Source organism: Malurus melanocephalus, unplaced genomic scaffold (genome assembly GCF_030028575.1).
Source record: "Malurus melanocephalus ecotype Western Australia unplaced genomic scaffold, MMel_1.1 scaffold_28, whole genome shotgun sequence".
NCBI classification, from domain to species: domain Eukaryota; kingdom Metazoa; phylum Chordata; class Aves; order Passeriformes; family Maluridae; genus Malurus; species Malurus melanocephalus.
Window position 1 is genome coordinate 2,019,459 of NW_026623260.1, and position 26,786 is coordinate 2,046,244.

At 47.6% G+C, this 26,786-nt stretch overlaps 2 protein-coding genes across 3 annotated transcripts in view; both read right to left on the reverse strand.

Annotated features, from left to right (window-relative positions):
- Positions 1 to 12,567, reverse strand: part of LOC130589311 (E3 ubiquitin-protein ligase RNF220) — a 55,943-nt gene extending 43,376 nt beyond the window's left edge. The window contains exons 1-4 of one of the 2 annotated variants that reach the window (XM_057390613.1): positions 12,412 to 12,567; positions 12,215 to 12,257; positions 4,218 to 4,261; positions 2,961 to 3,093 (exon numbers count right to left, since the gene is read on the reverse strand). In XM_057390613.1, the coding sequence (XP_057246596.1) occupies positions 2,961 to 3,093; positions 4,218 to 4,261; positions 12,215 to 12,257; positions 12,412 to 12,456 (265 nt within the window). In that variant the 5' untranslated portion in view covers positions 12,457 to 12,567. Of the gene's footprint in view, positions 1 to 2,960; positions 3,094 to 4,139; positions 4,262 to 12,214; positions 12,258 to 12,411 lie in introns of both variants that reach the window. The other variant, XM_057390612.1, reaches the window with a different exon arrangement.
- The window catches only part of LOC130589253 (E3 ubiquitin-protein ligase Rnf220-like), a 155,334-nt gene continuing 141,085 nt past the window's right edge, over positions 12,538 to 26,786 (reverse strand). The window contains exons 3-5 of the mRNA XM_057390516.1: positions 25,828 to 25,873; positions 16,349 to 16,444; positions 12,538 to 12,678 (exon numbers count right to left, since the gene is read on the reverse strand). Of these exons, the coding sequence (XP_057246499.1) occupies positions 12,538 to 12,678; positions 16,349 to 16,444; positions 25,828 to 25,873 (283 nt within the window). The remainder of the gene's footprint in view (positions 12,679 to 16,348; positions 16,445 to 25,827; positions 25,874 to 26,786) is intronic.

Sequence of the window (26,786 nt, forward strand, 5' to 3'; positions counted from 1 at the left end):
CCAGGACTTGTGTTAAGTTTGAGTCACTGCTGTAATGCTGCCCAATGAACTTATGTGCAACACACGCTGGCCACAGTGTCCTACTCCCCCTTCACCCAGCTGTGACATCTTCTCAAAGCAACACACCATTAAAACTGAAATTAATGAGACACATGGCCATCTATTTTCCCCTCCGGTTTTATGTATTTCCCCATGTCATCTCTTTAGACATTGGTGACATCCCTGTAGCCTGGCAAAGGCTGTCTGGCATTATAAAAGACCTTTGATTTCCACATCGCTGCTACTTCTCAGCAAAGGGAACACAGCCAAATGCAAAGCCTCAGGTGACAGGGGTTAACGAGGGCCTTGCCAACTCCAGACAAAGCAGTTTTAAGCATTAGAAAGCATCTACAGAACGTTGTGCTGTGCTTCAGGGCTGTAAATTAAGAATTCTGTCTGGCAAGAGCCAACACTGGCAGCAAAAAAGAAGAAAGACAGTCACCTTAAGGTTACCTGARAGCGCCCATAGTGACTGAGTGATGGAGACCTGTGAATGCCAGCAGTCTGAGACAACAGGAGAGCCACAAAAGAGAGCATGAAAAAGTGTAACTTAATTAAAAATAAATGCAATCAGCCGGCTATTGAAGATCACTTCAACTTTGCTTCAGCTTTGCACATTTTACAACAACTTCTTGCAGAAATAGGTGCGTACCCTGTACATATTGTCTGGTTATCCCAAAATATGAGGTAGAAAGTTGGTAGGAAAAAATTCCCGTTTAGGGAAGAGGATGCTTATCTAGAGAAGCATGGCAGCTGTTGAATCCAGCTGCCAGCAAAGGTGTGCTCCAGAGGAGGAAGGCCAGGTCTAGACCTGCCAGCTGCTCAGGTATCAGGAGACCCTTCTTCAGCAGTGGTTCTGCCATAAAAAGCTGCACAGGGAGGATGTTTCTCACTACAAATGCTACAGGGAGGTTCCTGTGCTTGTGAGTTGATMTACAGACAGCTTTCATCCAGCACCATGAAGGGAAGGAGTCTGACCCAAAAGCTTTGTCAGCAGGGTGATTATGGAGCGTTTTAGAACTGCTTGTAGTTGTATTCTGCTTTTCTACTGGACTTCCAATCTTTTCCTGGATCTGTCCACATAATTCTTAAAGAWGTCACAAAAGTCTCAAAAAGGAAAGGAGAGACAGACACCATACTTCCAGACAGAAGCAAGGCTGTCTCTAAGTATGAATGAACTGCAGAAGTATCTGTTCATGTGTGTGCAGCCACCTGGCAGAGGTTGCAGCACTGACTGATGCCAGAACCTGTCTAAGYTCTGGTGCAGGAAAGCAGGTGATCTACACAACAACAACTAATACAGTTGAGAATTCCTTAAAATAATGGACACGATGCAACAAAAAACAAGTACTTTATATCTACCCAGCCTAACAAGATAATTTACATGCATTCTGTCCTCCTGAAGCCTCATTTGAAAGAGGTTCTCCATATGACTGAAGCAATGTGGAAGGCTCAGATCACACTTCARTGCATAAACTCAGAACCAACTAGGAACATTAATAAGGTGAAGACAGCACGATGTCCACACCAAAGGAAGTGGAAGACTGTGCTCTCCTCAACTGCAGTTGTTTGGTGGGGGTGAAGGAAGAAACTACTCATGCATAAAAAAGGGACAAAATTAACTGAACRGCTTTTTCTAATCAGGACTAACAGTGACAACAACAGAGACACACAGACATGTCATGCTTCCCTGCTATGGACTGTAGTGTCTTTATTACATAAACACAGTCTAAGATCCTGCATAGTCTCATCAGGCCTCCACCTGGAATCATGCACAAACACAACTCTCCATGCAGCTACAAAAAAAGTTAGCTACTGACACAGGATGCAACAGCGTGACCTTCACTGCGAGTCCTGTAAAGTCCAAAGACACTGCTCCTTCACCTCTGTGCTCCTGATCATCTGCACTGCTATAACCCCAGCTACAATTTAATTTCAAAGGAAGGCAAGAGCAGATCAGGAGTGCCTGGTTTTAGCTGAGCACATGGCTGGCTTTAAAGTCCAACTCCCTTATGCAGTAGCCCTTCCCTTGAGATATTTTAAATTAAAATCCAAGCTGATATAGGAAGAGATCACATCCCATCCTCTTTATTGAAYGAAGGGAGCCAGCATTCCTCCTCTCATTAAACATGCACTATGTGGACTGCTTGCAAGAGACTCTTGTGAGTGCCTGAGGTTCATGCCAACGAACAGTTTAGTAAATCCTCCTCTTTAAGGCCAAAGGGCTGAATGTAAGAAAGGGGCCAGGTTTCTAGCTAAAATTACATTCACCAATAAAGCTCACGAGAGGTCAAATTTTGCCATAACTCACTCTCTCCTTGGTAACTGATTTCCCCGTCACTGGGGAAGGYGCAAAAGAAGGAGGAAAAATAAAATGTGTTTGTCTGAGAGCCCTAAGGGCTTGCAGTGCTGGAGGTGCAGAGCAGGTTCCTGGATTCTCATTTATCAACCTTAAAAGGGATGGAGTGATAAATGCACAACTGGCCCTTTAATATTTTATGCAGGTGCTAAAGCGACTTAGCTGTCACCTCCAATACATCACCAGAGGCTGATACACCAGCTTTCGTCACTCCAGGCTGGGAATTTTTACAATTTCATTTCTATTTCCCTCTCTTCACATATTGCCATGTATTTCTTACTATGTGTGAGATATAAAATGCTATTTTCGTCAAACGATCTACCCATTCCCTCTTCAGCCACATTTCCTGAGAAGGAAATAACCCCATGCTTTCTTCAAGATTTACACAAATTTTGACTCTCATCACTCAAGAGGGACAAAAAACTGCAATCACTTTACRTTCTGGCAAAGGCCAATGGTTCTGCCTTCTGTAGAAGGGAAATCCCCATGTCCCTCTAAAGCCAGGTAATGATCAACTTCCAAAGCAGAATGGTTTACAAGTGTCCCCAAAACACTGGCGTACCTCGAAATCCTCCCTCCAGGAGAGTAGTAGCCCGTATCCTCTTCTGTCCGCACCACTCGTACTCTTCAAAACGGTTCCCRTTCTCGTTCTCGATATCCACAGAATCATCCTCAGTCATGCATGAACCTTCTCTCTGCATGGGGTAAAGCAGGGGCAGTGTTGAGATGCASGAAATAGCTCTTTGGGGTTCATAACTCATGGTGGGACGGGGAAGAAAAACTGGACTGTTCCCAGGGCACCTAAGTATGGAGGGTACTSCAGGCTCTATTCCTGCCCCTGTTCTTACTGACCTGAACTAGAAATAAAGAGGTGCTGGAAGAACTTCACAACTTTAAGATCAAAACAGGTTGCAAGTTTCATATTTTTACACAAGGAAATTTAAGGTCTGTTCCCTRCAACAATGCTGGTGTTCATTTCAACGTGCACACCCCTGTCTTACATGCAAAATTCCTCTACCGTGGAAGAACATGATACCACAGATTCCTCTGACCCCTATAAGGAGTGCTCTCTTGTAACATATTTTTGGGACATACTCATCAAAATACACCTCTCTTTACATGATGCACTTCTTGGGGCAACAAGTCCTCCACTGAAGGCTCKTTTTGAGAAACATGAACAAAAAGCCCTATGACACAACTCTATCCTTCCCCCAGGGCTAGTTTTTCTTTCTTTCTTGCTGTCTTTGGGATGAACAGCAAGAGAACGGTTCTGCTTAAATGCACTGCTGGGAGTAAGATGGTCATGCAACTTTTACAAATCCCAGTCTGTTACAAAAGAACCCAACAAACAATAATTCTAATGGTGTCAAAGGCACAGGGAAGAAAGAACTCTTCTTCATGTGCTATACAGGATGCTTGAAGTCCTACAAAAGACTTCATAAACYTCAATAGCTCTATCTTTATAATCTATAATTTAGACTTCTGTGACAGTGAAAGGGTTTAGACTTCTGCAGCAGCGAAAGGGTGCATGAAGTAAAAAGGTTACTAATGCAACACAGCAGAAAAATCCAGAAGAATCCATCTTCCCAGACAAAGAGAAGTGACTACAGATCTTAGGGAGACAGTTAGCATTGCCTGCAAGCTCAGCAACGTTAGTTTTTGCCCCACATTAGGTCAACTGCAGACAAAGCTGGGAGTAGGGAGAAGGGAATGGCAGCTGGTGATCCTGCTGCGCCTCTACCTTTGCAAGGCATTGTTCCACATGCCTACTCATCTCCTCCTCGGATCCTGACAGAGGTCGGCTGCAGAGGGGACATACCTGCCCTTCGTCTTGCTTCCTCCGTTTCATTTTTCCAATCCGAGCTGCATGGAGAAACCAGGGAAAGAAAACAAACAAAAAAGGAAGACATGTCAAGTTTGTAGATCCAGTCTTTATTGCTCAGGTCCAAATAATAAACCCTTGGCAGAAATGGTAAGATTTCACACCAGAAAATCCCATTGCAACTCCCTATTTTGACCTCTATAAACAGTACAGAGACTGTTACTTGACATTTTTCAGAGAAAATCTGTAACCTGTAGCTGAGCACTCTGATTCTAAAGAGGCAGCTATTCACAATTWAACAATTAGGAGAGGGAATATCTGCTGCACATCCCATGATATAAAAATGGTTAAAAACCTTCCCTTGAAAACCTGAAATTGTTTCCAAAGTTGAGCGATCAAGCCACTGTATCCTGTTTTGGATTTTGCCTTTTAAGTCCGAGGCCATTCCAGTAATACATCTATTCCCTCTACAAGAACTYGCTTAGAATGTAGAAGGGTGATGTAGCACCAGATAGCCTTGGACAAGGTATTTAACAATCATTTCTAGAACCACAGAGCCTCCTSTACACCCTGAAAAATTCCTTCCCAGAACACCACAAACAACTCAGAGCACCATCTTGGTAGCAGGTAACAGTCATGGAAAGGAAAGATATTTGCTGTGAAAAACACAGCACCCATGCTAGATAGCTTCTGGCTCTCTRTTGTTTTTATTTCATGAAAACTGGAGGATACACTGCCTTCTTGAGGATATGCTCTGGGAAACAAACATGTTAGTTAGGAATCACACTGATTAGAAAAAGCAGCCAAGGTAGCCTGTTGCTTAATCCAATAGCTGGTTAATTTGAGCCATCATTTAATGCGATCAAAACATCTGGAACCAAATCATTTGCATTAAAAAGAACTTCTGCCTTTTATTATGATGGCTTTAGGCAGGTATTACTGAATAACTCAATCACTGGCTGCAGGAAAGTCACTGTTTAATTAATAAGGAAGGTCAAAATTCTGAATGAGAGACAAGAAAAAGCCCAAGGAAAGCCCATGTGATAATGAGAGATGACACCACCAAAAAGCTGTGTTAGCCAGAAATCGTTACTGACATTGTGAGCACTGCAGCATGCTCTGAAAGCCTTCATGCCTGAACACCGTGGGATCAACAGCTCCCYGCAGCCAACGAGTCAGAGAAAGCTGCTGGAATGCCAGGATGAGAAGGACCACTGTACACGAAAGTTTCCGTCAATTGTTTTCTAAAGCGCATCAGTTTAGAGCACACACATCAAGTGAATTATAAAGTTTCAGCTGAACACATTGACACAGACCTGAAAGGCCTCTTTCAACACTTTCTTGTTGGCTTCCCTGGACTCAGGACTCTCTGGGTTAGCATATACTTTTCCACASTCTGGAACTAGCAGTATTCATCATCTCAAATATTTCCTCATGCTCCAGCACTCAGAAAGCTTCAAATTATTCCCTGGGCATTGTCTTTTCCTCACTGAGATATATACGTGGGAAAACTCCCTGAAAAATAAATCTCTACTCCTCACATCTTGGAAAGGATTCTATAAATGTGATGTTCCTAGAATAAGAAACAGCAACTTGAGACCAAAACAAGAATGTTTTTGATATCTGGCACTTTGAACAACACAGACTCTCACGTTAMCACACAGAGCTTTTATCATTTGTCTAAATTTTATTTGCTCAAGCTCCAGCTTGGGTACGCCACACTGACAGCTCCACAGCCCTCTCTTTTAGGCAGTTAAGCCACGCTCTTTCTAGCTTGTATTTTAGTGCACAAGGGGCTTGTGAAGTTCTGGTTTAGTGCATACCTATATCCTACAGCATGGCTCTTTCATGCAAGTTTAGGACGCTCTTTCCTTGCCTCACTAGCTCTGTAGAGCCAGCACAAAATAGGAAAGGAGTATGGAATCAGACACAACTTGAGCATTCTAAAGCAAATACCCAACTGATTGGAGAACAGAAACAAAGCATTCTCTAACCTGACTGCAGACACAAATTTCTCTCACCTCATCATGTTTTTAACAGGGAAACRAAGGAAAGGAGCAGTTTAATTATTCTGGTAGGACTCCCCGTGGCCAAACAATTCAGCTAAAGCAGTCTGCCTGGTGAATCTTCTAGTATATTTAGGGGTTTTTTACTGCCATCCTCCTGTCCATGCACAGCAGCAGTGACAAAAGGAAAACATCTTATTTTAGGTCTTCTACTGATAAATTCTTGGGACCATTTTGCCCAGAACAAGCACCTGATCTGCTGCTGAAATGTTAGTGCAGAGCTGGGAATAGAACCTCACTCTGCTCCAGCTCTACACCAGACCCAGCAGCCAGCCCCTATCTTGGCTCATTTAGCTCCGCAGTGAAGCAGCCCCTTGAGTTGCGGTGCCACAAGTAAAAAAGCCACTGGAGGAAAGAGGTGTTGAAAACAAATCCCCCTGCGATTTTCATTCTGCTGGTCATCAGCAGCGGCAGCACTGTGCCCATAGAGGCCAAGGGTGCCCCTGGTGACAGAAGGAATGGAAAGGGARCAGCCAGGAAAGCACATCCGAGCGGCGCTGTCCCCGCCCGACACACGCAGCCCGGCCATCACTTCCAATCAGCGCGGCAGGGACGGAGCGGCCCCAAAGGCAGGGGCTGATTGTGGCGCTGTCCCGAAGGGGAGCAGCTCAAAAGAACACGCAAGTGAGACCGCAGGATGGCTAATTAGTGTTGATAGATGCGATCATTTCTAATTAGCTCACTAATCCCTCTCCCCCTTGCTCCTGTCGCAAGTAGGGAAAAAAAGAAAGTCCTTCCCTCCCGTAATTCAGGAAGATAAAAATGCAGGCAGTTGAGGACTGGATGTACAAAGAAGGCAGAACTCAGCGAAGGAGGTTTTTGCACAAGCCTGACCCATTCTTACCTCCAACTGAACAAAGACTCCATAGTTATTATTCCAACCTTCTGCCAGGAGGTGAGAGGTTCACTAATTTTTATTAGCATTAATAATTATTATTAGGCTATTAGAGAGCTTCCAGCACCTCCAAGGCCTCACTTTTAAAGATGTACATTACCCTATACGCTGCTCCTGCTCCAAGTGCATGTTCTCCTTCAGATTACACGAAACCATCAGGCACCCAGGGAGTTTAAGGCACCACAGCACATGAATGGGAAAATATCACACAGAGGTGAGCAAGAACTGGAACCCTCTGCAAGGGCTGGGGATCTCAGTTATGGTCTCCAACTTAACCTAGGATCTGTGCTGTATAATGGAATTATACATTCTTCCTTCCCTGATATGTAGTATTGTAGTCACCAATACAGGGCTGTGCGAGGTGAAAGGCTGCCTGCACTAGAAAAGGAGCCAAACTGCACTTGACAAAGCCTCTGCTGCTGAGGGCACACTGGTCCCTGCCTTCCCACAAGTGCAGAGAGGAGCCAACCCACCACTGCTGCCTTATTGGCAGAAGAGACCAAGGATCTTTTCTAACAATGGGCTCCCTCCATCAAGGGTGAACCTTATTAATGCCTAAAGATCATGTTACTCTCTAGTCCAGCAAAACTTCCTGTGAGAAAAGCTAATGGATTTAGTTTTTGTCCCTCCCCAAGCAAAAATTCACCTTCAGGACAGGACACTAATTACCTCAGAAGTGCTCTTACATAGCATCTAGCAGTGGACATTGCACCAACCTCTCCSGCAGAATCAAAGGACATGATTAAGTTACTAGCAATATCTCTTATGATTCCCTCCACCAGTTTGAGTGGTCCCCTGAGTCCTATGCAGACATCATTAGCAGCTCCTGCAATGGCAGGCCAATCAAATTAAGTGGAAACATTTTTGTCTCCTTTCCAGTGAAAATCACTCAGGCTTTACTCCTCCCCCRCTCATCAGCTACAAAAGCACAGGACATGGTGGTGGTGGTGCTTCAACAAATTGCATGGCCTATTTTGAGGGACAGGCTTAAGGTCACCATCAAAGCTGGAATCAGCTTCTCAGGGAGGTGCAAAAGGAGCTTTGTAAGGACCTATTTCACAGCTCACCTGAGAATGCCAACTTTGGAAATAACCCTAAATTTGAATTAAAGGTATTCAAGCACAAGAGCTAGCACCTGCTCTCTGCAAATCTACTAGAGGAGTCCTGAGGAGTGGTTATATCTACTTTTGTTAACCTATCACAAAAAGCTTTTGTGGATGATCAACTCATCCAGAGCATCTGATGCAAGGGAACAAAGGCAGCAGTGGCAGAGCACAAAAAAACATGTCAAGAATAAGCAAAAGAAAGAAAACAGATGGGCAAGAAGGAATCTGTTTCAGACCTTAAGTACCATTTGCTGCTGCTCTGCCTGAGAGAGAACAGTAAGGGCCAGATTCACAAAAGGGTCTCAGTGTGGCTTTCAGATTTGCACGGCCCAAGTTCCACACATGATTTTCAGCAATCTTCAATCTGACACTATTCTCTGAGGTTGGCACCTACTGAACCTGCCGAACCTGTGTTCTGATATACTAACCCATAACTTTGTGCCTCTAATTTTGAATGACTACCTAACCTGATCTACACTGCTAAACTCCACAAGCATTGATTTATAGGGTGGCTTGAAGYCTCCTGTCTGGCACCACTGGAAATAAGGTAAATGAAAGAAATGCCTTCTTTGTCACATGGGTTCATCAGGAATCAGCACCTCGTACTCCTAGGTTCACAAGGACAACAACCTCTGGAAAGAGTTTAGCACAGGTGAGAGGCACAGGATTAACTCACTGAGGTTAATAGGGAAGTTGGGATATAAACACTCAACCAAGAGCCTAACAGACAGAACATTAATCTCCTGCTCAGAGCTTGAAAATGCATTTGCCTTACTTACAGCTCAATTTAAGTTACAGGTTTGACTTACAGAGTTAAAAGTCTAGCCAGTCAGGTCTGTGTGAACCATGTAACTATCAGGACCTAACTGTGTGGTGGCCAGGCCAACCACAGCTCACAGAAGGCATTTCCTTTTCCACCTTCTCTTCCCTTAGCTCCTTTTGCACATTCCTGAATGAGCACAGCAGGATGGAAAATATCAAGGTCCAAACAAGACTGAGGCACAAACTACCTGGGCAGCTGAGATTTGGGTCAAGGACAATGTAGAAGAAGAGTAAACACTGTGGGCACTTTTTATGGGAGGAGTTTCCTGAAGTGCTTCTAGAACTTAGCTGGTAAAAGTGTGACAGAAGTACCAAGATAAACTGGTTACAACAATATTGAAAAGTACATGTAAAACACAATAAAACAAATGAAGCAGATTTTTCTTTGACTGACTGCATTTGCTATATCCAAAGTTTCTGCAGTGTGTTGGTAAGAGTATGAAACAAAGAGCCAGCTGTCTTTGGACAAATCCTACACAACTTCTATTAGTGTAAAATAATCAAGACTGGGAAACTAAAGTTGCATGATTGATTAGAAGCTCATTAAAATACGAGATATAAACAAATGAGAGGTTTTTTTCCTTAAAGCACTCYGGTGTTCTCCATCTAAAGCAATACTGCTTAAATAAATCTTCAACAATAATGTGGCAAAGCTTACGAATATCACAAAGTTATTTTAATGCTAACCAATGTGAAGGAAGAAACAAGAAAGCAGGCAAAGTTCAGAAGTATGAATGTAAAGACACCTGCAGAGAAAGGAGCAGTAGAACCCTTCCAGCTATTTGGCTGGGTGCAGACTGGACCAGGCATCACTACAGGTATGTTCTGGGAACAGCAGTAATCAGTCACAAAAAGCTAAGGTCAAATTGAACCAGTTCTGATAAATCTGRCCTTCTTTGGGACCTAAAACACTTCACCTGAATTTCTGCATCCAGCTCCCTAAMTCTGGGCCCTCTTAATCTTAGGGTGAAGAAGAGAATGGACAGGAAACCCCAGCATGATCAGGGCAGTATATATATTCTTTCATTTGGAATACGGCTGTACCCCAAAAGGTACATACAAAAAAAGCAGAAACACCAAAAACAATGCAAATGCTGTACAAAACTACCTACCTCCCTTTAGATGAGCCCACATTGACAAAAACATCCAACAAGAAGGGCCAAGAGGAGTTCCCAAGAGAGATCACAGTCTACCCAGACTGTGCCTCAGCCCTGCTTTGGGTCAGAGACAAAAMCACAAAGCACTGCTGAGCCAGTTCWGCAGAGCATGCTCTCGTCAAGAGCTTCCTCTCATACTGAAGGATTCCACAAAACCAAGAATCTGTCAGRTCTGGCTCAGACTTTAAAAAAATATTTAAAATAAGGTGACTGCACATTGTTGGCMTGAAAAAAGGTTGAAGGGGGGAATTTAGCCCGTAGATGGCTATCCAACTGTGATAAAGGAACAGTTTGACATCCTTGAGTCCAGAGACCTCTGTCATACAAAACAAGTCACCACAGAGCAGCACCTCGGTGTACCTGAGCCATGTGAAGTCTCTGTGTCCGCCTGTCAACACTGTGCACTCATCTTGGGAGTGCAGAGTGAGCACCCACCAGTAGTTAYCTGTAATGGATGCAAGGCAACTAATTTCTTTGTTGTATGACTTAACAGACTTTCAAGAGTTTGCAGTTTTTTTGCCCTCTGGGTTGATATTTAAAAAAWCCCGAAGCTAGCTCTGAATTCAGCTATGTCTAACTTATCAAAATTCTGGGTCAGRAGCTTCTATTTGTGTAAGACTACGCTAAACATGGAGGGCTTCAAATTCAAGCAAACTGTTTTGCTATCAGCACACTCTAAAGAATTTTGCTCTTTTGCTCAAGTAKATCTTCTTCTAAATAAACTCCATCAGCACAACATCAGAGGTGTTATCTTGAACTAGCCTGAGATTAATGAGTGTCCTGATAGGGAATATGTGTGCTTAAGTCTTTACAAACAATTCCATGGGTGAGGGTATGGTGTTAACGTCTTGGAAATGAGTCTGTATATCTCTCCTAACTGCAAACAGCAAGTTTGCTACAGAGTCCAGACTGCCTGACTCCTGAAACAAGAAAAGTGGGTCTGCACTGGAACTTTGGGGTAAAATGACAGGTTTAAGGGGCAATATGTGGTAGGCGGTTCGGGAAGGATGTATCTTCCTAGTACCTCAGCCAACGGAGAAAGGAAGACAGCAACTTATGGCCAGGAATTTAGGATAAAAGGGGGCTGCATCCTCCAAAATCCTGAGAGAGAAAACCCTGCGGGCGTGTGCCTCAGTGGACTCTCTCCCTTTATTTGAATAAAATTGCAGGACACCTGTCTGCTTTTTGGACATAGACCTCCGGTGTTTGTGGATTAATTTTCCTGACACTCCTAATAGCCTGAATAACCAAATTCTGACTAAATGTTACATACTAACGTAACTACAAGCAATACAAAACCAGATGATAGAACATTGTGACTATGATAGAACCTGTGTACATGGTAAATTCTGACCTCTGAACTGTTAGAAAAATTTCAACTTCTTCAGCTCTAGTAAAAGAAGCTTTCTTTCAGSTTTTCTTGCCAATTTCAAACCACAGAGATGGGCTTCCTCTCTCTGAAATAAAGTGACCTCTGGTTTGGTTTTTTTAAACACCAGGCCTCTTTCCACTAGAAATAGTTGTTTACTTGTTAGGAGCACCCAGAGATACATGAATAGAAATACCACACCAGCATCTGTGGGTTTGAGAGAAAAAAAATCCAAACAAAACAAACCATGACGTCAGATGACGCTCAGGCTTCCTGAAAGTTTACTGCAAGATTCAGCCATGTGAGCTGTGAAAGCTCAGCAGCGGGGCCCCAAACAGAAAACACGGGTTTYGGGGCCTGCTTTACACCGGCTGGGGGGATCCAGGAGGTGGGAACTGCTTCCCTGGGAAGCCGGGCGAGAGTGTGGAGGGCCTCAGACCCCTGCCCGGAACGTCGAGGGACCAGCGAGGCTGGTGGCGGCTGCCAGCCTGCGGTGTGGGAGTGTAGGGGGAGTCACATAACTCGGCCCAACTCTGGAAACTTCTCTGGAGGGGTAGGCGCGGTGGGGGCCACACTCACCGTTCAGCCGGGTCTGCCGGTTCGCTCGCACCCGCAGGAAGGTCTGCAGAGGAAAGACAAGAGCGGAGAAACGTCAGGGTGCGGTGTAAACAACTCACCCTCCGCCGGTACACAAGGCCCGGCCCGGGCCCCCCGCACCCCGCGCATCCCCGGGACAACGCACCGTCCGCGGGCCTCCCCCCCACCGCAGCACCCACCTCCTCCCGGCCCCCGCCGCCGGGCCCCCTCTTGCCGCTCTGCATAGCCGCGGGCGCCGCGGGCGGGCAGCGGGCGACGGGCCCGGGATGCGGGTGGATGCCGCGCGGCCCGGCGGGCTCCGCCGATCAGCCCCCGGCGGCCGCCGCCATRTTGGCCCCGGTCATGTGACCCGCGGCGCGCGGGTGAGAGTTCACCAGGCAGTTCCCATGACAACCAACAGGGGGCGGCAGCGCCCGGCGAGCCCGGCCAATCACAGCCCGGGGCGGCTGGAACCCGGGGAGCCGGCCAATCAGGAATCAGGGGTTACTGAGACCCTGGGGTTTCTGGCCAATCAGAAATCAGGGGTTACTGAGCCCCTGGGGTTTCTGGCCAATCAGAAATCAGGGGTTGCTGAGCCCCTGGGGTTTCTGGCCAATCAGAAATCAGGGGTTACTGAGACCCTGGCGTTTCTGGCCAATCAGAAATCAGGGGTTACTGAGACCATGGGGTTTCTGGCCAATCAGAAATCAGGGGTTACTGAGACCATGGGGTGCCTGGTCAATCAGGAATCAGGACTTGCTGGACCGCAAGGGGTCGTGACCAATCAGACCCCAAAGGCAGGTTGCTGCCCTGGGGCAGTTGACCARTCAGAGTCTGGGTGCAACTTGGAAGCAATTTCCTTGTCCAATAGCAATTGAGTGCCTTTTAGAGGTCAGRCCCAAAAATAACCCAAAGGCAAACTGGCCAATCAGACACCAGGGCAACTTTCTCTGCCCAATCAGGGACAGGGGGCCCAAGGGGTCTTGGCCAATCAGGGTCCAGGGGTAACAAGACCAAAGGCAGGTGGCCAATGGCCCCATCCAGCCCTGGCCCCCCGTGCAGCCCCCAGGGCCTGCCCTGGCTGACAGAGTGGAGCCCTGGGAAGCAGCACCCCAGGAATTGGAGCCCTGTCCTCCCGGCCACTGACGGTATCTGCACAGGCCAGGCTGGACATCCACCTCAGCTCTGGGGCTCTGACACCCAGGAATGGTCCCTACCATGGGGACACCTTGGCTACAGGTGGAGCCTGCACTTTCCATTCTCTCCTCCCTCTCCTTTCCACATTTCAGCAAACCTGAGCGGTCAAAGCTGTCTCATGGATTTCTCTCCCATATCTGCAGCACAGCTGTGGTGGAGGATGGCCTCAGCGGACCAGCCCAAGAGCTGGGGACTACAAATTGGGCAGCAGAGGCTCCTATGCACACAAATCCCATCTCAGCAGGCTCCTCAGGCTTTGTTTCCTGGAATCAAAGCTATGTTTTTGGTCTCCTCTCTGGCATCTGACAGTCTGTCGCTTCTTCAGATGGAGAACAAAACCCCCCTGATACGTTTCCTKGCCCCAGAAGATGATGGGCAGTCGACAATTTAGGCTGGTGAGCTTTGCACAGTCCTGACCGTTGTACATCCCAGCTCTGCCTCCTTACTGAACTCACAGCCGGATTTTCATACATGTGGTTACTTACAAAATCAAAGCTGCCAGTTGTTTGGTTTACCCTTTTAATGAATTGARCTGTCTTTTGGGAGGCACGCTCACCTGACCTCGGAGGGAGGGCAGTGAGCCTTCCTTGGACAAGGATTTTAGGCTCTCAGTTTTGCTATTCAGTCACAAATATTCTGCAGGCTCCCTCCAAGCCTGAAATGCCATCTTTGCAGTACGATGTATCACTTGTAATTTGCTGTTGATTTCTCCACYGGGTATTCAGAGTTTTATCTAAATGTAACTAAAATGGTTTTATTTTTACTCAAARCTCTGTCTGACAACACATACTATATTTAAGAGGAGCAGTGACTACTGACCAAATCCATTTGCTGCCACCACTCCACTCTGATCAGTGTCCATGTACCGAACTCCAGCAAACAGACTTAGCAGGGAGGCAAGCGAACCCCTCCTCCCCACATCCAGGAGCCACCCCACKGCCTTTGCTGCAGCTCTCTCCCAGCATGGGGAGCAATGCAAGCAGCCCAAGTGCTGTGCCAGCCCCATTTCCATACCACTCCTATTCATAAATCTCCTTCCCTAAGGATCCCCATGGCACATAAGCACAAAGACTAAGAAAACTGAGCCACAGGAATTCTGAAAACCCAAATGCCAATAACTCACTTTCCAGCATGTTACTAATACACTGTACAATCATGGTTAGATAGAGCACAAGGGACATTCATAATTCCAGCACACCTCTGCATATGGAAAGCTAAATTTTGTGGCCCTTAAAGTCACCRCCATGAGAGTCTTCTGCTCTGCTTCCTGAGCTTTTCCCTTGGTAAGCCAGGCAGACTCAATTCTCATTCATATTGTGGCTTTATTAAGAATACACCGAGGCTTTACACACCCCTGGCACCCACTCTGAGGTCCCTTTACACTGCCAGCACAGCATAATGCAGCCAACACCACTGTAAATGAAAATCAGGCCCCAGAGGTGTTTTGTCCCTGCAGTGCAGACTTAAAACWCCCATTACACATTTGCATTAAGGGCTGCAACCCTCCATAAAATATGCTCACAAACTTAAAGCACATTAGAGAGTAGCTGGACTCGGCATGCAGAGGGGCTTCTGCTAAGAGTATTTGTCTTCAAATATGACATAATAAAAATGTACCGGAACAGAGGGCTGCAAGGGGCCACCAATTTCAGAGAGACTGATGTCTGGCGGAGTGGGAAGGGAGGGTGGTTCTCCAACAAAGGGGGCCATGGCAAAAGTCTATTCCATAACCTTTTGAAATKAAYATTATTTATTARCCTAAATAAATAGGCAGGAAAGAGAGCAGGATTACCTGAAACAGGCATTTCTGYATCTTCTGCAAGTTTTGCTTCTCTCACTTTGCACCAGGTTTTATTGTTCATGGGAGGGTAAAGCGGCTGTGATGTGACACCAAGTTATAACTCAAAGCCACATGGGAATATGATCCACACTTGCTAATACAACAAATAAATTGGACAGAGGATGGAATAATGGGCAACAAGTGTATGAATCTGCTATTAACAGGACCCATCTTCAGGAACATGTTGTAACTGGGTCTGCCCACTTAAGAGCCTCAGCATTGGTCATCAGCCTCTCTCTGCAGGTCCAAACACAGACTTGGACATGTGCAAAGTGTCTGGTGAGTACCTGCCTAATTCTGGGCACAGGGTATGGCTGCAGAGCACCACAGTATAGAGGGTGATGGGCATCTGCCATGCTGGTACAGCCTTAGCCCACCCAGACTGTCCACACAGCAGGTGGACACACGCTTGGGTCTGTGCTGATGACCAACATGAATTTATCTGCAGCTTTCAGAGCCTACTTGAAGCCAGTGGTTGAGTACAGGCTTTCAGCCACAGTTTGGATGTGTGCTGTATTGGAATCAAGCGTGCCAGCTTGCCCCAGAAATACAGATAGACTTAAAACCAGCCCAGCTGTACTTGTGCTGCTGCCCTTTTATTCTTTTCTTGCTCCATCTCCCTCAAGTTTTACTCAGTGCATCACCCAAGTCAAGACCTGCTGCGCCTCTGGGCAGAGAGTGTTTTATAAAACAGGCTGGCATGGCTGTGGATGGTCCAAACTCATTTCTGTCTTGGGTGAGAGTCATAAGTAAAAAAGTCACTTCTCTGAAAGTATYGCAGTGGCACAGGGTGGTTAATGACAAACCTAGCCATGGAAATGAGATRAAAATGGTGAAAATAATGCAACAGAAACCTCTACAAGCATTTTAAAACATTTTTAAATACCACAGTGGTTCTAGTCAGAGCTGGGAGGACTTTGCAGACAAAAGCCCACCTTTGCAGTCCTGTGAGGTGCTCCTGTTCCCATGATGCTGGCACGAAAACTGGGGCAGTGATATATAGCCAAGAGCAAGGCTGTCACACACAGASAGCAGTGGGCACTGGGCTGAACTGGCTCCCTGCCTAAGGCTGAGACCAGCAACAGCATCCACCTGCTTACCTGGTATCTGTCTGAGTGATGGATGTCATCTGAAGAGTGGGGTGATGCTGTTGGAGAATCTCCTTCCCGCTTGATTGAGGCTGACAACAAAATTGACTGCAAGAGAAAGGAGAAATTCATGTTGTGAGTATTAYTGAGCTCTCTGCCTGTCTCTAAGCTGTCCTCAAAGCCACGGAGAGCATCTGCTTGGCTGTGGGACTGTGCTGGGATGGAATACTGGGCTGTGGGACTGGCTCTGCTCTTTCCAAGGGACTCTGCCCCATGAGGGCACCAGGCTGCTGGGTCTAGCAAAGTGCAAAGGAATCAGGCAACAGTGGGACAGTCATTTTTACCCCAGGTCTGGTGGCTGGGGCAGAATCAGCCTCTGGTGGAAATGATACATGAAGATCACACCAGAAATTCTCATGCTAGGGCACAGGAGTGCTGAGGTGAAGCAGTGCTTACATGTCCTCGTCCGCCCTTTATAAAGTGCCACTAAATCTCTCAACAGCTTTGTAAACTGCACTAAAGCTCTCGGCACCTTTGCAGTGCAACTACCTCTTCCTTCAGTAATGATGCTATTTATTTTAATAAGTAGCACAGGAAAAAAAAAAAGGCTTTTTAGAAGGTTAAAAAGCTCAGTGATATTTGAGACCTAAGAGATCACTGATAAACTTCAAGTCAATAGTAGGTAAGTCTAAATTCTACACACAGTGAACTGTAGCAGGAAAATTACTATGGGAGTTTGACAGCATCTGAAGAAATGTACACTGAGTTGTAATGGAACTTTATTATTAGTTTGAGGGAAAAATGCAATTTAAAATTCTAATTTAAATTAGAAATTAGCTAAACTAGGCTAAACATAGCCCATTACATTATGAAAAAATGTAGACTGGTAATGCAGCTCTGCAGATATTTGTTTCTGAGAATCAACTGGCAAGATTTGACAATAAATGACTGCTTGGAGATGTGTGYATTTGTGAAAGGAAGTGTAGATATCATCTGAATTGGACAGGTCAAGTGTGGTGACAACATTATTAAAAAGCATAATACCTTGGAGAAAGGCAAGTATTCCAGAAATATTTGCCTCTGGGCTGAAATGAAACGTGAAAAAAAAAGTGCATTTTTTTTGAAAGATATGAGAAASTGGAAAAATGACTCAGCATACAAATCGTTTCAGTCAGCAGCAAGCAATCCCCCAGGCTTGCACAGTTCTCCACGAGAGCAGCACGGCAGTGCAGCCAGCACRGAGGGAAGGCAGGCTTGGGGCGGAGGTGGAGGAGGGCAGTTTGGGATACCRAATTCAGCCCCATGGGTATGAGCTGCTGGCCCTGCCACGAGGGCACGAGGCACATCGTGGTATGCAGTGCAGATCTCTGCCATAAAGCTGGCTCTGCCAGCTGTGGACAGATGTGATGTCCTGAAAGGGGGCACAGAGGAGGTGCTCCGTTATCTCCTTGGACACAACTGCTTCTGCCMAATGAGGGTTGTGCTGAGCACATCCTGGGGCTGGCTTGCCCCTCAGCTCAGCCCAACAGGGGTGCCAGGCACTGAGAGGGCCGGTGGGAGCCCCAGGGCTGGGAGCACCCATCAAGGGCTGCCTCAAGAGTCCAGCCTCCACTTTGCAGGGGACAGGGGCAGAGCAGGGCRGCTCTCTGCCTTCATGTGTTGGCTGAACCCTACTGCTAATGGGCTTTGGTGAACAGCTCATTTATTACTGGAAAAGCCCTCTGCAGAATTTCTGTAGGGTACAGATCCGAAGCTCCTGCTGCTGTTTATTTTATTTTCTAAATGGAGAATKAGGACCATTTTTGAATAAGCAGGATTGCACATGTCCTGTAAAACAGAGGGATGAGACTCAAAGCCTTCAGTTGCAACTCAGAACAACAGCCCTGATTTCAGCACTGCTAATGCCCTAATAAGCCAAGCACCCTGGAACTGAGAGGGTTAAATCTGTTTTGTCTTCCAATGTATTSTAAAGAAGGGGAAAAATACCCATCTCCCCATTCCTCGAGGACARACAGACAAACCCTGCCCACCTCCAGCTCCCCCCTCAGCTTCTGGTAGCTCTAATCCAATATTATTATGTGAAAAATGGTTGGGCTAGCTATGGAGACAGTAAATTAAACGTTATGTATTAGTTTTTAGCGTGTGGTCCTGGGAAGAACGCCGGCCCCATTTATTCCACAAACCTCCTGAGCACCATGGCAATGACCTCTGGAAAAACGCAGGGCTAAACTAATCCCAAAGATGTCAATCTCGAGGCCTCTTCTACATACACTTGCAGTTTAGATTAATAAACTGTCTATTTTTAAATTGTGTGCAAGCACTTCAATTCTAAATACCTTGCCGGCATGTTAAACACAGCGTTAGAGATGCCAAGTCACACTTCCCCTTCACTCTTAGGAAACTTGACTTCATTTGTTTTTCTCATTTCCCTGTGCTCTGCCACACTTTGCCTCTCAGGCAGCCATGGGGGCGGGCAGGGATGCAGGCTTGGAGGATAAGGGATTAGAAAAAGCACTCACCATCAGGGTGATTTTCAATCCTGCATTAGGCCAGCCTCTGCCATCCCAATTTTGGCCTCTTTTACCCCAGATTGTCATTTTGAGGTTGTTTTCCAATGGTTAAGTAGTGAGGATGCCTGACTATAGCATGCCAAGCCAAGGATTTGCTGTCCCCTGCACCCACTCTGCTCATTCCCACCCGTGTCCTGGCAAGTAGAGAAAGGGCAGTGGTACAATTTCTATTCCTCTCTCAACTGGGTTTTGGGAAGATGTCTGTGGAGGAAAAAGGTAGCTTTACATGTGCTCTCCCAGCCCTCATGCACGTCCACACTGCATGGCAGAATCAAATGCTGGCATCCCATCCCAAAAACATGGTGCTGGGTGCTCTGTGTGCAAACAGACCTGATGTGGAGACGCTSTCTACAATGAGACCAGGTTCTTCAGCATGGTGGGAACAAGCCTGGATGCTGAGATGCCCCTTTTCCCTTGGGGAAAGGCCACCAGCCAGCTCATCCATGCCTGGCTGCCAGTACATCCCAGCTGCCCTTCAGTGTGTGTCTGACTGAGGATATTGAGGGGAGAGGACCCTCCTCCCTCCCTGGTCTCCCCTCCACAGCTCCCACCATCAAAGATGGAGCAAGGGCCATATGTGAGTGGTGGTGCAGCTTCATATTTCTCCCTCCCCTTTAAATCATCTCTCCATTGGGTAAAGGCACTCTCTGTGGAGGTTATAAACCCTGAGAGGATCAGACTGAGCATTACACCTGGGGCAAGCTAAATAAAAAAAGGTCACCGGCGCTTTTTAAACATGGACAAAAAAGCAGTAAAATGTGTTTGGAAAAAAAAATCTGGCATTAAATCATGACTTTTTGCCTGCCTTGCCTCATTAAAAGTGGCCTTTTGGAAGGTAAAATTATCATTGTAAGTGATAAGATCTTTAAGAAAATAATTCACGGCTTCTTCACCCTTTAATATGATAGCCGCCACCGGCTAATTTTTTTCTTAATGGCAACGAGGCCATCAATCTTGTCCAAGCCCTGTACTCCCTCCTTCCTCCTGCCCCTCCTGCCATGCTGGGCAGCCGTGGCCCCGCTCAGAGATGCCTTTCTGYCCCTTGGAGCTCAGCTGTGCCGTGCCAAAGAGAAGAGACGTGTCGGGATTGCACGGCTTTGCTGCTTGTATCCACGGATCCCAGCAGGAAGCAGAGGGCACATAAGCCTTGCTCATGCTGCAAGGCTCACCCTGGTCACTCCCAACACACTCCATGGACCATGCAATCCTGCAGAGATGAGCTGGGAATGTTTCAGCACCTCACCGAAACTGGGAGCAGCATCTATTTTATGTMTATAAATACAGGGGCAGGTTTGGTATGAATCAAATGTGCATCCTGCAGCCGGTGTGCCAGCTGCTGTGACCCCGGGCCATCGATCCCCAGACCTGCTCCTCCCTCCTCGGGTGGAGGAGCCAGGGGCAGCACTGAGGCAATCGCAGCAAGGACACATGTGCCAGCCCACCACTGGCTSCTGACCCAGGGGTGTGCCAGGCGTGGGCCCGGGGCAGCACGAGGGGAGGGGACGGGTGTCAGGGTGCAGCCGGCAGCCCAAGGAAATGGACGGAAATTGCCGGCACACGCCGCCCCCAGCCCGAAGCGCGGCCTCTCGCCRGCAGCCGGGGCAGGTGTCAGCGCGGGGAGAGCCCAGCCGGTGGCTCTGACATTCTGCCGCTTCTCAAGGCCAGTCATTTGAGAGTATTAAAGTGCTGGACTCCTGCTTTCTGAGAGCCCTGAAAAAACATAAGGAGTCTATTTTTCTTAAACAATCCATCACAGCTGCTGTCAGCAGAACAAATACCCTAACCCTGCTTTTTATGTATCTATATGGCCTTTTTAAATTTCCTTTTTTTTTTTTTTTTTTTTTTTTTTTTTTACAAAGTGTTCCCTGCTTGATGCATTCAGCCTTAACTCTGCCGTCTAAATAGGTACTTATCACTTAACATGGAGGTGATGGCTTGACATGTTTTCTGTCTCCTGCCCTCCCCTCCACGGTAGGGAAGACGTCAAAGTGTTGCTAATAGCTGTTATCACTTGGGAACTGTAACCCGAAAGCAATGAGTGATACCAGGCCTTGCTGCGATTTTCCCCCTTAACTCTGCTAGCCATTTTTTATGTTATTGCTGGAGGATGCCCGACACAAAGATGCTACTATTAGAKCTGAGTTTCCTAGAAGCTTTTGGAGGGTCTGCATTTGCTCCTGGCAAAAGTTAGAGGTAAAATTATCCAGTGGCTTTTTGCTGGCAGAGATAAAGGTGGGATGGAGATGGGGATGAAAGGCTTAAATGTGAGAAGGGTGTGAACAGTGAACAGAAATAATGGTATCAGCAGCTTCTAGCCTTCGCTGAAAAATTCCAGTGGTTCTCAAGCAGAATAAGCTTACAGAAATGTCAGCTACTAATTCATTTCTGTGCATGTTACAGTGACACCTGGGATTGTAATGGAGCTTTGCATCCTCTTGGAAGAGACACCAGCTACATGGTGGGAAAAGRGGCCCTGCCCAGCAGAAGTGCCCACCAGCACTTTGGAGATGGAGGGGAAAAGAGGTTTGGCTCGGGTCTGCCCCTCTCCGCTCCTTCTGCAAAACACAGTGGTTTCTCCCAGTCTAACGGGAGGGTACAGCTGTTTGGCCCAAGGGGAGTGAGGGGCTTTGTTTGTTCATGGGGTAATTTGTTTTATGGGATAGAACCTGGCAGATATTTGGTTTTGGAGTGACTCTGGTATTCATCACCCCAAACTGCCAGGAAGGAAGCACAGCCAGCTAACACTCATCCTGCGTAATTTCCTTYGCATATCTGCAGGCTGTTCTCATGTCCCCAGCTTGGCGATAGCTTTGCCACAATACCCAGATTCAGCTTTTTAATATTTCCTTGTAAATCACAGTTACAGAGGGAGAGGGCACAGATACGGTGAATGACTTCTCCAACCTCCCAGTGTGTCAGTGACACAAGAGAAGGAGTTAAAACCCCAGGGCCCTGACACCCATCCCCTGTTCCTACCACCAGACATGATATAGAGAAGTTAAATGATCATGCTAGAAATTTCATCTCAAGTCAGGCAGCTGGGAAGGGTTTAATACAGACATTCTGTCAAGGTTTAAGGCTCCAAATCTTGCTTGCTTCGGAGCTCTTTTTCCTTGGAGGGCTTTAGTGGTCAAATTTCGCACTAGATGTTGTAATTCTCTCTCAAACTGCTCGGTGAAGCAGTAAAATCATAGGGGTGGGCAAGGAAATCAAAGAGCTCTGGCACTGTGGCTTGGTTTCCAGCTTTGCCGGAGGTCTGGGAGCAGCATGCTGGCTGCCTGCCTGCGGGCACCCTCTGTGGAGCTGGGTGCACACCTAAACAAACCAGCCGCAGGCATCTGCCGCGTGCGTGGGATGGATTTTGCTCGTGGCCACTCACGTCAGTGTTTGTTTGCAGCAAGAGCCAGAGCACGGCCAGGGCTGGTAGTGGGAAGGGCAATCTGCAGCCATGTATTAGAAAGCAGCAGTGGAAAATGAATGCTGAACACATCACAAGAGCTGGAACCCAGTCTCTTCCCCTTCAGTGATCAGTACCAGCTCTTCCACAGGGGTTTAAGTTTACCTGTTAGGTGACAGGTAGCAGTCTGCAGCTTTTACCCTGAAATACGGGCAGTGGGGAGGTGCTCTAAGGTAACAAAGGAGGACCTGGGGATGCTGATGCTCCAGTTACCATCAGCTGCTCAAGAAAGAGGGGTAAGTTGGATTTACACCTCACCAACATGGGTTCAACCCAACATGTGCTCCTCTCCTGTCTTGCAAGAGGCAGCCACGGCAAGGGGACAAAGGCACGGAAGAGCATGAAGTCCAGGAATGATACCCAAGGGAGCTTCATGCTGCTGACAGCTATGTACAGACTGCTGGGCAGCCCCAGTCCTAACAGAGTCTATGGTGTTCTCCATGTGCCTCTGCAAGACATTCTTGCTGCCTGCTCTGAGACCCAGCCTCTGGCCATGCTGGGGAATGCTTCAGGGAAACTCTGGACTCACAGAGGTCTGCGGCATGGTTGGCTTGGACAGACCTTCAAAGAGGGACCTTCTGAGTGACAATCTGCTTGTCCAAGTGCCTTGTCCACACTCGTGTATCACCATCGATTAGGCTTGGTCTCTAATGGCAGATGAGGACCTTGAACGTTGCAGGTCTGTGGTGCTCAGCGCTGCCCTTTGAGCTGTCTTTGCAGGGAGGGAGCCCAGGCACCAATCAGTGGTGCTGGCTGGAGCCCCAGCTCACAGCCCTTGCCTGACAGTCACTGCCTCTGTCTGCTTCGATAATAGAAGAACCTGATACAATAATCCTGCATTCATCACATCCCATGTTGAGTGATTGGATTTTCTTTGACATATTGCCATGAAAATTGACCTGGTGCAGTGAGTGACAGCTCTTCAGGGGTAGGGGAGCAGTGAGTGAAGAACATGCATTTACATCTGGGCTTTTATTGCCCAGAGACATGTGCTGGGGCAACTGTGGGGAAGGGGTGGGAGCAGAGCCATGACACTGAGCATGGGGAGATTAAATCTCCTGTCCCAGCTGCACCCCAGGAAGAGCCTCAGGCCAGCACAAAAGTGGCAATGGCGGTGATGCTACAGGCAAAGGTCCTAGATGAGCCCTAAAGTGGATTTAAAGCCACTGGTGACCACAAAAGTAACTGCCAGCCTGCATGCTAGTTCCCATGTCCCTGAGTGAAACCAGCCTGTCCCTATTTGTTTTGCTGTTGGATGCTCCTGAGGGATGGGGAGGTGCAACTACTCCCACTGCTGAGCTGATGGAAATGCTGGCCTTTTTGTTGGCCTCCTCCAGACCAGGAGGACTGGCCAGGAAACATTGGAGCAGTCCCCTTCCACCAGTTCCCAGAGTGGGAAGTGGGACATGGTGCAGGTCTTCCTTGGAGGTGCCTGCCAAGCCTCCAGTGATGCCTATGTGCGTGGACACGAACTGCAAGCCCACTCTGGGGGTCTGTCCCCCATCCCTCTGCCTGAGACTGTATCAGAGGGACTTCACATCCTGATGAGCTATTCACACCCCAGGTTACAAACATGCAGTGTGCACAAAGGAAAAGAGCAGCCTTCATCTCCCACCACCCTCCTCCTCAATCCTACCTGGTTACAAAGGGGCCTTTAATACCAAGCTCAGGTGAAGGTGACAGTGCTGTGCCTTCCCATGCCACACAAGATCTGTCTCCCAGCAAAAGCCACCTAGAAATAATGAATCCTCCTGGGCTGAGAAGCTTTCAAGCTCTCTGAGAAGGGAATGAAAGATTTCCTGATTTCACCCTCTCCCTCCCTGCTCTCCTGGCTTCTTGAAGTTAATGTTCTTAGTCCCAGACGTGACGGGCAAAGGGAAAAGATCCATGTGGTGACAGGGGACGATTGATCTCTTTTACATAGAACGACGTTCCAGTCCCAGTCTAATCCCCTCGCTCAAGGCAAATGGGATTCTTTGTCAATGGAAACTTCAAAAGCCTGGCCCTGCCGCGAGATGGACCTTCTTCTTTATCTGGTCTCTGTCAGTCACTCACTGTGTTTGCCTCCAAACAGCTAATCTGTCTTCCTAGCCGTCCTTCTCCCTCACAGGCAATGTGTTTGGGACCGTTGAGTTATCTACACTGAGTCCTGATGAGGAGGGAAAGGGAAGATTGCAGAGTTCAGATGCTTTAATTTTGCTGGTGTCCTTTCCAGCTCCTTCAAGACATCCCAAGGCAGCCTCACTCTCTGTGGATTATCAGCAGTGCTGGGTTTGGGGTTTCCTCTCTGCTCTGCTTGTTTTTGTGGGAGAAATATTCAGGTCTCCACTGTCCTCCTAATCTCCCTGGAACAGGGCACAGGAGCAAAGTATTGTCATGCAGGAGACAAAGATGTGGAGCACTATGTAGTATCACTTCAAATTCTGCTTTCTCTTGAAGGGTTTGGGAAATTGTTGGGGTTATTTGGGAGTCACATGTACCTGCCAGGAACTCAGGTCAGCACAGGGGCTCCCAGGCCTCTCCCTTGGTGGGGCAGACAAGGTGTTGATGTACTTGGCAAGACACCCAGCCCCAAGGGGAAAACCTAAAGCTGAGATGTCAGTCTTCTTTTCTGACATCACGTGCCAAAAAAATCACCGTAAGCTTCCAGAAAAAACAGTGGGGAATGAGACCTGAAGTTGATTCTAGTAAAACAAGCACGAAAACATCTCCCTCAGGAGCCTCCCTCACTTGGACAGTGTCACCAGAAGTGTAGGAGAATGACAACCACGTGCCTTTGCCCACCTTGGGGAGCACACCATGGTGTTCAGAGGCGGTGCAATGCCCTGCAGTGCTCCCTCCCACTGCTCGCCTGCCCAAGTTCTGGTCTTTCCCACTCCTGTGCCATATGAAGTCCAGCTAACAGCAAATCAGTAAATGATGCCCTTTGCAGTGATGCCAGGATGCTCTGCGAGTTTTGAATTTCTGCATTCTGAGCCAAGGGGGTGAGAGGTGGGTCCTGGGGAGGGAGATGTGGTTGAGATGGGGTCTTTTAGTGATCTGGGCTCCTCCTTGGGTGTGCTTCACTCCCTTGAGGCAGGCCACTGTCCTCTTCCAAAGCTGGCATATGGCTCTGGCTCCAGGAATTCCCACACGTGATTTCTCAGGCTGAGCTCAGCCTGCATGTGATCAGCTTTCATTAGCTGTCATTAGACACAATCTGGAGTTCCAGAGCCCACCAGGTCCTTCAGCTCCACCGATCCTCGGCTGCACGAGGAATGCAGAGCCCTGTGCAGGGACTTGGCTGCTCCAGCCCAGTGGCTGAGTGGGGATGGCAGCTTTCCCCAATGCCTCTGGCCCCCAAAGTGTGGCCACCTTCCTGGGAGACACCAAGTAGCAGGACAGGGAGAGGGCTGGGAAGGTAAAGGGGTGTAAAGAGCATCCTTTGGGGAGTGGGGGAAACATGCTGAGTTGTGCTCACTTACCTTGGGGGTGCCTGCTGCCATGGCATCCTTCAGGATGGAGCTCTTGCTGCCAAGAGAGAAGAGAATGGGGTCAGTCACAAAACTGGCAGGCAAGGAGGGGAATGCTTTGAGAGATCCCATAAGGTCTAGTAGCAAAGCACATCGTTCCTCTTTCCTGGATCAACGGGAGCCTCCTCACTCTGACTGGAGGGGCACGGGAAGGAGTGCAGTGCCAACTCTTTCTCCAGCTATAATAAGATGGTCTTACGAGAAGTCCCCAAACCCAGCCACAGGAGTCAAATACCGACTCTCTCCCTGCCTGGGGCTCGTAGAGGTCCTCTCCCAGCCCTGGGAAAAAGGGAGCAAGTCTGTAGGGGCAAAGGGAAGAAAGCCAGGGAGAGGGGAGCAGGGTTGGCAAGCCCTGTGAAGGGTCAGGCACAATGAAAAAAAGGAGGCAAGGAGAGAGGAGATTAAATCGGTATAAGAGCAAGGGAAAAAAGATCTCCTCAGCTCCAGGCACACTGGGGAAGCAGCAGCTCTGCTGGAGGCTGGAGTGATTTGTTAATTCAGCTTGTTCCCCATTTAGCAGGGAAGGAGGTCCCTACGCAGCGCTCCTCCTCGCCTGCCCTCGCCAGCGGGAGATGCTATAGATTTAATAACACCTTCCCCCCTCCAGACAGGTTAAACTTGAAACAATTACATATCAAAGCCGACATGGCGGGGAGGCCTGCACTGTAATTTTTTGGTTATTAAAGTAATCTCTCTCATGTAAATTCTCCTGCTAACATGCTGCAAACAGCATTAGGAAATAAATTATTTCCCCATGATTCGATTTGTCAATGCAAAGCACCTGCAGCAGGCAAAAGGCTCTTGAAATATGTTGCCAAGCCCAGTGCCTGTGCTTGTAAGCACACGCTGGTGGGGTGGCTGGCTCCCAGCTCCCCATAGCCCCGGGGAGATGATGGATGGGTGGGTGGGTG